At 38.5% G+C, this 11,751-nt stretch overlaps 1 protein-coding gene across 3 annotated transcripts in view; it reads left to right on the forward strand.

Moving 5' to 3' along the window:
* Nucleotides 1-11,751, forward strand: part of dis3l2 (DIS3 like 3'-5' exoribonuclease 2) — a 208,504-nt gene that overhangs the window by 111,064 nt on the left and 85,689 nt on the right. For all 3 annotated transcript variants that reach the window (XM_067454397.1, XM_067454398.1, XM_067454399.1), the window contains exon 12: nucleotides 9,165-9,272. In XM_067454397.1, coding sequence (XP_067310498.1) covers nucleotides 9,165-9,272 — 108 coding nt within the window. The remainder of the gene's footprint in view (nucleotides 1-9,164; nucleotides 9,273-11,751) is intronic.

The raw sequence follows: 11,751 nt of genomic DNA on the forward strand, positions 1-11,751 counted from the left end.
TAAAATAAACATGTACTGACGCGAAAATCTAGTAATTTCACCACAGATGCATCTCATTTAAAATATACTCTTGTTTCAAAGTCAACACATGGCTTTTTTTTTCTCAAGTAAAGCAACAAAATGACACCTTACCTGGCAGGTTAAAAAAAAGTGCCATAATGGATAGCACTCGTACTTTCTTAGAGGTGAAAAGCAAAGTTCTTTTTGACCTGCAGGATTTCTTTTAAAAGGGTGTAAAAACGAAAGAAAAGACTAGAGTCGGCTGTTTTTGAATAGACTATTGTAAGTTTCTAATTTAAAATGTTTGTGATTTAAGGCTATAACCTATGTTTAAATGTTTTGCCACTTGTGTGAGCTAAATCTAAAGTATATAAATATGAATAAATGAACTTAATAAAATGTTGTTTAAATGTAGTAGGCTACGTAACCTGACTTCAATTAAAGAGTAAACAAAGAGAATTGGAATTCTGACGAGGCATGTTCAGTAAAAACTTTTGGATTTTAAATAAAAAATAATGAATAAATGCTGTGTTTGTGGTATGCAACAGCGGATCAGTTGCGGACTGCAAACGCAGCATATGTAAAGCACTACAGGGTGTGGGGCTCCTGCAACGCACACGCAACGCAACACGCACCGCACACGCTAATGTAAAGAGCTAATGTCTTATTCCTGTAACTACATAGAAGATGGGTAAAATCATACAAAAAAAAAAATCATACTTTGTTAGTTTTAATAAAAAAATAATAAAAAAAGGTAATTTCTGCCAATTTTTTCTTTTTGCTGTATCTAAAACATACCGAACCGTACCGTGACACCAGTGTATCGTATCGAACCGAACCGTGAATTTTGTGAACCGTTACACCCCTAATATATATATATATATATATATATATATATATATATATATATATATATATATATATATATATATATATATATATTGACATGCTTCAAAGCCTGCGACGATGGGAGACCGGACCATAAGCATGTAAATCTGTAGCCGGTTCAATATTGTCAAATTGCAAATATTAGTTAACAGTTTATTTCTTATGTTAAATGTAACTGTTACAATATATTTCAAACATTAATACGTCCAAGTCTTTTTTTTAAGTAGGCCTACTTATTTTTATTCAACGCATCATCTCAGATGCATCTACTTTTTATGACATGATGCCAGCCGGCGACCGATTCAGCCTCAAAGCTGCGGACAGTGGAAATATGCACTCATCCCAGAAGATTATTGTAGTTCGGCTCGGCAGTGTGAGTGTGAGGAAGGAAGAAGGCGGGGTCGGCGTGACTGGGACTTGCGCTTTTATTTCACTTTCACTTTCAAAACAAACACAATATACGCACGAGGGCATTTTACTCAGGACACTTCATCTATTCGGACTTCTCATTCAACTTCTCCAGATCAGCTTGGGTTTCCACAGCTCTTGTCAGCGCACACGCAGTCCCAGTCCAACACTCTCTCCCCTCTCTCTGCCGTCTGTGAGCTTATGCAGTCTCTCCCCGCCAATTACTGCAATCAGACACAGGTGTTATTCATTTGCACTTGACCCACTTACGCCCCGCTTGGCTCCGCACTCTCTCCTTCCACAGATCCCGCAAAACCATGCCCCCCCTGCCACAATGATGTCCCACTCAGGCCTTACCAGAGTCTCTATTGTGCCTTATTTCCCATCCTGGTCCAGCTCCAGCTTCTCCCGCTCAGAGCAATGAAAGTGTAGAAAAGTGTTTTCTTCTGGTTTAACTGATCATTTAAATTTCTGTTGTTTCTGATGTTAAACTTAAGTTATATTATTTTTCTATAAATAGACTAGTTGTAAAAAGCCTAATTTAGGTAGGCTAATGTATAGACCAATTTATTTTCATTTACACATTTTAAATTACATGACAAGAAAATATATGTATAAACATATACAAATGTGTTTAATGTAGCTACATTTTATAACGTGCATTACAAAAATAAACAATGTAGGCTATAGAACAACCACTTCTCTTTAATTTAGCCTACGTTTGAAGTTAACGAAAATTAACAATAGATAGCAGTTTAGTGGAATAGTGGGAGCGGGACAAAAATACAGCCCCGCGCAAATTTCATTTTAAAGGCTATTTAAAGAAAGTGTATGAAAAAAAAGAACGAAACAGCGAAAAGGGTGATAATGGACTGATTCCTCTTCTTGAGAGAATGGTTGAGAAATAAATAGCATTTATGCAACTAAAAAATGGGAAATTAAAGTTTATCTTGGTTGCTCAGGGCAGGGAACTGGGAACTGTGCGAATGCACTAAACGTTTTATTTACTTCAAGTGCTTGCACTGTTGTGTTCAATAGTATCCAGGCTACACTTCAGTTACCGACCGCTATACCGTCTTTAACTGGGAAATCTGATCGAGTGCCGCGGGAATGCGGACCACCAGTGTGCTATGAATTTTGGGATAGGGAAGGCTGCGAAGTTGTGGGAAGGTTCCATCTGCTGTAACTTTCCTTTGCCTGAGAACCGAAGTGAGCATTTTGAAGTCGCTTATTAATTGCGGCAGCCTTCGTTGCACCGCTGTGACGCAATCGCACTTCAAATGTGGCCTTCAGAGGTGCAGCTTTCACTTTGGGACAGCCTTCGTAGTGCCGCTGTGACGTAATCGCACTTCAAATGCGGCCTTCAGAGGGTGCAGCCTTCACATTGGGACAGCCTTCGTAGTGCCGCTGTGACGTAATCGCACTTCAAATGCGGCCTTCGAAGTGTGCACACTTCCCTTTGGGACACAGCTAATGACTCACTCATTAAGACTCAGCTGCTGCCACCTACTGGTGGGGTTAGTTTTATATAATTTTCAACATTTTTGTTTATTCAAAAATACAAATCTCATAACATTATTTAATGCAGTTGTAATTTTTCCATGTACATTTTTTAATTTGATTGGTAACAGCCCTATAATGTCTTATTTTAATTTAATGTATAGATCAAATTCAAGAAAACCTGAAGCATAGCTTATATTTAATAAGATTAGGGGAAAATGCCCTTTATAAAAGGTAAAATATCACAAATATGCAGATTTAAAATATGTCAAACATTGACATTGAACACTGGTGAGAATATTGCTTCAGAATAAGTTATACACACACACATACACACACACACACACACACACAAACACACAAATCTAACTTTTTTCCGGACAAGCACATTTTTACTCGGACATGTGAATGACCGATTTACTTGTGTGAAGGACAAGCACAATGCTTAATGTCGAGCCCTGTTCAGTATTTTGCATTGAAAGCATGTGCCATAATTTAGATATACGTGACCCTGTCTGAGAAATCCCTCCTAAAGTCATTTTTTTGTGACTCACTGTTTTATACATAAAATCATTCTACATAATGTAAAGAACATTCTGTTAAAATATTACCTTGATATCTCTAATATTAACTGAGTATGGCTATGTTAAAGATTTGCTGAATTTCGGGCTCAGAAAATCATGTTTTTGAGAAATTCTAATGTAAACACAAGCTTATTTTTAAAACTGCAACACATTTGATGCATAATTATCCTTTATATGAGCCATATGCCACATTAAAGCTGAGATTCTCCCATTTTCAGTGATATATGACACATTTATGGGAAAATTCTTTAAGGTTTGTAAAACAGGCTTATTTATTATGATGCGCATGTTCAAAAAAAAAATGTAAAAAGGACTACTGTCAAATAAAAATAAAGAAAAGAACAAATAACTTAATAAGCAGCAGCACAAATAATTACTATTGAGCAAAGATAATAAAATAATGCTTTTTTCTTTTCTTTTCAGGTAGGTCTAACATTAGTTTTAGGTAAATAAATTAAATAAAGAAATCAAATGAAAAAATACTGCATATTTAACTGTTTAAATTAAATATTAATCCTTATTAAACTTACAAAAGCTATTCAATCAAGAGCAGTGAGTGATTCCTTATCTTTGACATTAAACAGACAGCAGTTAAGGCTACTGCTCCTTTAAGACCCAGGGGTATTGCTTTCTCAACTGTATGTTCACTTAAGGCATATTCAGACTATGTCTGCTTGGATACTCATCAAGAAGGACATGTTGACATCGGCTGCTACTTGTGTGAGTTTGTCCATTCAAGCGCAAGAGGCGTGCATGTGCATGCTTTCGGATGACTGCACAGAGACAAATCTTCTCACATCACGATCGCACGTGAGTTCTCAATCGCGTCTTCTGGCTCTACACCCGATTTATATTCGAAGATACGGCAACACTCACATGCATTAAACAAAGTTTACTAAGAGAGACCGTTTGCCCATGTTTTTCTTTTATTATCGCTGTTGTTGTAATGTATAACTGAGGAGCCAGCACGTGTATCCATCGACAGAAACATACATAAAGCATTATTTTCAAGTTACAACCTATATTAAAGATGCATCATCAGATGTGAGATGAACCGCGATGCAAGTGTGTGCTGAAACCTTTTACGCGGCACCCCGGTTGGGAAAAACTGCATTAATCTGACGCGCCACCATCCACAACATGTTTTATATTGACACATAGCAGGGCCTAATATGACTTTAAATTAAGATGGTTATTATTGGCACAATGTTGAGCTACAAAACAAAGAAGAAAATATTAAAATATTGGCGATGACACGAAAATATCTCGCCAGACATCTGAACCCGGCTTAAGTCGCAATGACCTGTTTGCAGCTCATGCCATTTGATATTAATGTCTTTCTCTTCCTAATGGTAAAAAAAAAAAATAGGTTCCTGAACCGATCTATCATACGAATCAGCTGGTGTTGTTGTGATGAAAACCCCCTGAGATGATTAAAATCGACGTTTAGGGAGCCCGCATCTGATATTTTTTTTGTGCAAAAGTATAAAGTGTAGTGTCAATAAAATCACTAATTTCAGTATTTATAATGTTATGAATTAAAAAAATTAAGCATTGTAAATGGTAAATGGACTGCATTTATATAGCGCTTTTATCCAAAGCGCTTTACATTTTTGCCTCACATTCACCCATTCATACACCGACGGCGATGTCAGCCATGTAAGGCTCATTCAGCTCGTCGGGAGCAGCTGGGGTTAGGTGTCTTGCTCATGGACACCTCGACACTTGGTCAGGTGGAACCGGGGATCGAACCACCAACCTTCTGGTTTGTAGACAACCTACATGAACCACTGAGCCACTGCCGCCGCATTGTATCTCAAAGCCCTTGGTATAATTTATCATTTACAGCAATAAAAACAAATGACCTATTTTCATCATTTTTATGGCTATGGCACTTTGACGATCAAAATCTCATAATTAAATTTTGCGACTTTAGCCGGGGTTTTACAGACAGGGTCACATATTTTTAAGATGGAAGAATGCAGTTTTACAGATGCTAGAATTGGATTGGTATCAAAGAGCACACCCAGGTTCCTAACTGATGACCTAATAATGTTGTTGTCTGCATGGGATAATAATAGTAACGTCTGTAATTGGTAATAGCCTAGCCTATACCTTCTCCTAGTTGTGTTGTTAATGTTTAAAAAAAAAAAAACAAGGGGAAAAAACAAACACTAGCCTACCTAAACTTATAGCATTTTTTGTATCTGTGTCTTTATGTTGTATTTATTTATCCTATTGCCACTTGTTTATAAGTTCTTATTTTTTCTGACTTGATTACCTAATTTCTTAAATTTTAACTATATTGGCAATCTGCCTGCATGGACACTATAAGGTAATTAAAATTAGCTGGATAACATCACTGTTTTCTCCAAAGCGGCTATACAGCCTAATCAAATTCTGTTGCATTATTTTCTTGTTAACACTGTTGAAGCTGCTTTGAAACAACTGGTATTGTAAAAAGCTCTATATAAATAAAGATGACTTGACTTGAGAACCTTTTGCTTATTGATGTGGTTTACTTAAGATTATGTAAGATTTTGGTTATATTTCCCATCCTAAGTGATCGTTATTAAAGCTAGATAGCACACTACTGAACAAGCCTTTTTTTTAAAAGAAAATAACAAACAAGATTCATGCATTTTGTTTGTTTTATTGCCATGTGCACACATATACAATATAAAAAGTTGAAACTTATTACACACACACTGATATATTTCAAATGTTTATTTATTTTAATTTTGATATTATAACTGACAACAAAGGGACATCCCCGATTTCAGTGTCTCAGAAAAAATTGAATAATACATTGTGAAAAGGTTCAATATTGAAGACACCTGGTGCCACACTCTAATCAGCTAATTAACTAAAACACCTGCAAATGCCTTTAAATGCCCTGCGTCCCAATTCGCATACTATCCATCCTAAAACGAAGTTCGTGGATGGAAGGAAGGAGGCGGGAACTGGCGAACGTTTCACAAACATTTATTAACTCAAAATAAATAAACCAAATGAAAGTAAAACCGCGGGCAGCCCCTCACGGACGACTGCCCGCAAACACACAAAATAAAACGTGGGCAGCCCCTCACGGACGGCTGCCCACAAACACATAATAACACAAAACAAAACATAACATAAAATCCAGGCCTGGTCCTCTCTCGTCTTCCGCTGCCATCGTTCCTCCTTTTATGCTCCCGTCACATGGCCGCGAGACGAGACCGGTGTGCCACGCAGCTGGCACTCGTTAACATTAATCACCGGCCCGCTCTCGCGGTCCCTCGTCCCGCTGCTTGCCACACCACAGTCCCAAATCGTAGTATGTTGAAAAGAGTATTCCAAAGATTCCCGGATGGTTTACTATTTCCGGTCCGAATTCGTAGTATGGATCGATGGGCACTCTAACGGCTGATATTACCCACAACCCATTGCGAGTTGGACGAGGATTCGATTAGAACTACAAACGCGGATAAAAAACGTTAAAAAACTACAAACATGACGGCTGTGCGAGTTCGACGGTTAAGTAGAGAAGTTAAGATAAAGGGGTTTGAGTGACCAACTTTCAATATTTTATCCGTCAAAAATATATTTATTCAGTGTTGTCCACATTATATTTCACCTGCAGCATTATGAACTTTTTTAATGACACGTTTGGCCATTAACTTTTAAATGCATCATTATATTTAAACTGCAAACATATGAGGAGAGTCTCTGACCCACAAAGACCCACACATGGAAGATCAATGAGCGGCTACATTTCTCTCCGATACGGTAGGAGATTAATCTGAATGTGGAGGATTTAAACTGTGACTAATCTGACAATGATTGACAGGGCAGATAAACGGTGACGGGATGCACGTAACCAAGCGACAGAGTCCGTTAAAGATGGCGAAGTAGTATGTCCCGAAGCTTGCATACTTTTCTGCTACACACTCAAAAGTATATACCTTTTCTTCACAAAAAGAGTACATACTTTTAGGACGTAGTATAAGTAGGCGAATTGGGACGCAGCAATGGTCTCTCAGTCTAGTGGTGTGTCTCAATCAGCTCCCTAGTTCAGTAGTAAGGGCACTGATCAGGATGTAAGTCAATGGGCTGACTCCCTGATCAGTGCCCTGACTACTGAACTAGGGAGGTGATTGAGACGCACCCTAATTCTGTAGGCTACACAATCATGAGGAAGACTCCTGACTTGACAGATGTCCAAAGGATCACTATTGACACCTTGCACAAGAAGGGCAAGACACAAAAGGTCATTGCAAAAGAGGCTGGCTGTTAACAGAGCTCTGTGTTCAAGCACGTTAATAGAGAGGTGAGGTGAAGGAAAATATATGGTAGAAAAAAGTGTAGAAGCAGTAGGGATAACACCCTAGAGATGATTGTGAAACAAAGCCCATTAAAAAAAATGTGAGGGGCATTCACAAAGAGTGGACTGAAGTTAGAGTTATTGCTTCAAGAACAACTATGCACAGACAAAGGCAAGACATAGGTTTCATCTGTCGCATTCCTTGTATCAAGCCACTCTTGAACAACAGACAGCGTCAGAAGCTCCTCACCTGGGCTAAAGAAGAAAAGGACTGGACTGCTGCTGAGTGGTCCAAATGTATGTCTCTGATGAAAGTAAATGTTGCATTTCCTTTGGAAATCATGATCCCGGAGTCTGGAGGAAGAGAGGAGAGGCGCACAATCCACGTTGCTTGATATCCAGTGTAAAGTTTCCACAGTCAGTGATGGTTTGGGGTGAAATGTCATGCTGGTGTTTGTCCACTGTGTTTTCTGAGTTCCAAGGTCAATGCAGCCATTTTAGAACACTTCATGCTTCCTGCTGCTGACCAACTTTATGGAGATGCAGATTTTATTTTCCAACAGGACTTGGCACCTGCCAAAGCAACCAGAACCTTGTTTAAGGGACACGGTATCGCTGTTCTTAATTGGCCGGCAAACTCGCCTGACCCTTACCCCATAGAAAATCTATGGGGTATTGTGAAGAGGAAGATGCGATATGCCAGACCCATCAATGCAGAAGAGCTGAAGGCCTCTATCAGAGCAACCTAGGGTCTCATAACACCTTAGCATTGCCACAGACTGATTGACTCCATGCCACACCGCATTGCTGCAGTAATTCAGGCAAAAGGAGCCCCAACTAAGTATTGAGTGCTGTACATGCTCATACTTTTCATGTTCATTCTTTTCAGTTGGCCAAGATTTCAAAAAATCCTTTCATTCTATTGGACTTAAGTAATATTCTAAGATACTGAATTTGGATTTATTCCTTAGTTGGCAGTTATAATCCTCAAAATTAAAAGAAATAAACATTTGAAATGTATCTATTTGCATGTAAAGAATGAATATAATATAGAAGTTTCACTTTTTTAATGGAATTAGCTAAATAAATCAACTTTGATTATATTCTAATTAATCAATTAATTTTGTGATTCTGTGAATTAATTATAATTATTTTGTGCAAGTAAGTTTGTGATTCTGCATTTCCTTTGTAGTTTTTTGTAGTTATTTTTGGGCATGATATAGGTCTTAAATTTAATTCATAATCATTTTAAAATGGTATTAAAAAGTCTTGAATTTGACTTAGTGAAACCTGCAGATACCCTGCTATTGCCTTAACAATGTAATATAAAAAGGAAGCCCTTTAAACACCTTTTATAATTGTTATTCTTATTATTGTTGTATCCCATTTTACATTGATTGATAGAATTTCATTTATTCATTTGTATCATCCTTATCGAATTCCAAACCCATTTGATTATTTTTTAAATAATTTTCATGCAGGTGATCCCCATGTTGCCTCGTCTTCTGTGTGAGGAGCTATGCAGCTTGAATTCTCTGACCGATAGACTGACATTCTCTGTCATTTGGAAGCTTTCTCCAGAGGGAAAGGTACTTTGTTTTATATGACCTCTTATACTCTCAGTCGGCCTAATTTATGATGCGAACATCTGACAGAATACTTGCCGTTTCCATGTAAAATTTGGCATTTATCAATAGGGATGTGAATAGTGGCTACGATCAAATCTCTCAGCTTGTGTACGCAATTTTTGTGAGATACAGTGCCTTGCGAAAGTATTCGGCCCCCTTGAACTTTGCAACCTTTTGCAACATTTCAGGCTTCAAACATAAAGATATAAAACTGTATTTTTTTGTGAAGAATCAACAAGTTGGACACAATCATGAAGTGGAACAACATTTATTGTACATTTATCCCTTAAGTTAATACTTTGTAGCGCCACCTTTTGCTGCGATTACAGCTGTAAGTCGCTTGGGGTATGTCTCTATCAGTTTTGCACATCGAGAGACTGACATTTTTGCCCATTCCTCCTTGCAGAACAGCTTGAGCTCAGTGAGGTTGGATGGAGAGCGTTTGTGAACAGCAGTTTTCAGTTCTTTCAACAGATTCTCGATTGGATTCAGGTCTGGACTTTGACTTGGCCATTCTAACACCTGGATATGTTTATTTTTTAACCATTCTATTGTAGATTTTACTTTGTTTTAAATCATTGTCTTGTTGGAAGACAAATCTCCGTCCCAGTCTCATGTCTTTTGCAGACTCCATCAGGTTTTCTTTCAGAATGGCAGAACGGTCCTGTATTTGGCTCCATCCATCTTCAGATCAATTTTAACCATCTTCCCTGTCCCTGCTGAAGAAAAGCAGGCCCAAAAAATGATGCTGCCACCACCATGTTTGACAGTGGGAATGGTGTGTTCAGGGTGACGAGCTGTGTTGCTTTTACGCCAAACATAACGTTTTGCATTGTTGCCAAAAAGTTTATGGCTTATGGCTTATGGCAAACTTTAAACGACACTTTTTATGGATATCTTTAAGAAATGGCTTTCTACTTGCCACTCTTCCATAAAGGCCAGATTTGTGTAGTATACGACTGATTGTTGTCCTATGGACAGAGTCTCCCACCTCAGCTGTAGATCTCTGCAGTTCATCCAGAGTGATCATGGGCCTCTAGGCTGCATCTCTGATCAGTCTTCTCCTTGTATAAGCTGAAAGTTTAGAGGGACGGCCAGGTCTTGGTAGATTTGCAGTGGTCTGTATCTCGGACCTGCCTGGTGTGTTCCTTGTTCTTTATGATGCTCTCTGTGCTTTAAAGGGATCCCCTGGTGTTGAGACTTGTATGGCTTAATATAACATAAACAATGTCTCTTACTGAAATATGTAGTAGAAAACCCATGAAAGATCTACTTTATTTAAAAAATCGATTTTATATTTGGACCATGGGCGGACCATTTTGTTTGCGTTCTAGGTTGATGACATAGAATGGTTGCACTGCTCAATCAGCTGGCGCTACCCGTAGCTATTTTTACCACAATGCAACTCGAAAATTGTTTCAGAGTTAAACAAAAACCAATGAATTGCTTTGTAATTGTACTTAAACGCACTCAAACATACATGTGCACAAAAACTCACCTACACAAGTCACAAACAGATCGGCGGGCGGGCACGCACACACACCTGACAGACAGACTGCTGTCTCAATCGAGATGTTGGGCTGCTCAGTCTCCATGACGGGCTGAATCCGAAATCGACCCCCTATACCCTGAAATAGGGCATTATTTGAAGGGACGGCCATTTGTAGTGTTGTCCGACACCATATTGGACATGTTCGAGCGCAGTCATTCAGTCTCACGTTGCACCGCAATAACGAGTGTACAGCCGATTTACAAACATCTGTCCGACTTCACGCACTCGTCTTCATTCACTCCTTCAAGTTGTATTAGTGAACAGAAGTAGGGAATGTTATTTGTGTCTTAAAAATGAAAGTTTAAAGATTGAGGTTAATTCACTGAGCTTGTGCTCAAACTTTAATGCACAAACCAATCCCATGCATCATCACCAAAACATCCTGCCTCTCTTCCTCACGTTACCCTATCCCATCGTCCTATCTAGATATTTCCCTCTGCTGGTTACATTAGGCATTACAGTTAATCTACTGCATATCAACAGTCAACACAGGGAATAGTGATTGAGGGTTATGTATGCGTGCACGCAGTGCGTGCGTGTGTGTGTGTGTGTGTGTGTGTGTGTGTTTGCGCCGATCTGTTGGGGTGTGTGTGAGTCTGTTTGAGTGTGTTTTAAGTACAATTACAAAGCAATTCATTGGTTTTGTTTAACTCTGAAACAACTTTCGAGTTACGTTGTGGTAAAAAATAGCTACGTGTTGTGCCAGGTGATTGAGGAGTGCAACCATTTTACGTCATCAACCTAGAATGCAAACAAAATGGCGCCGCCCATGGTCCAAATATAAAATCATTTTTTTTAAAATAACGTAGATCTTTCATGGGTTTTCTACTACATAATTCCGTAAGAGACATAATTTATGTTATATTAAGCCATACAAGTCTCAACACC

Source organism: Pseudorasbora parva, chromosome 9 (assembly GCF_024679245.1).
Source record: "Pseudorasbora parva isolate DD20220531a chromosome 9, ASM2467924v1, whole genome shotgun sequence".
Classification (NCBI taxonomy): domain Eukaryota; kingdom Metazoa; phylum Chordata; class Actinopteri; order Cypriniformes; family Gobionidae; genus Pseudorasbora; species Pseudorasbora parva.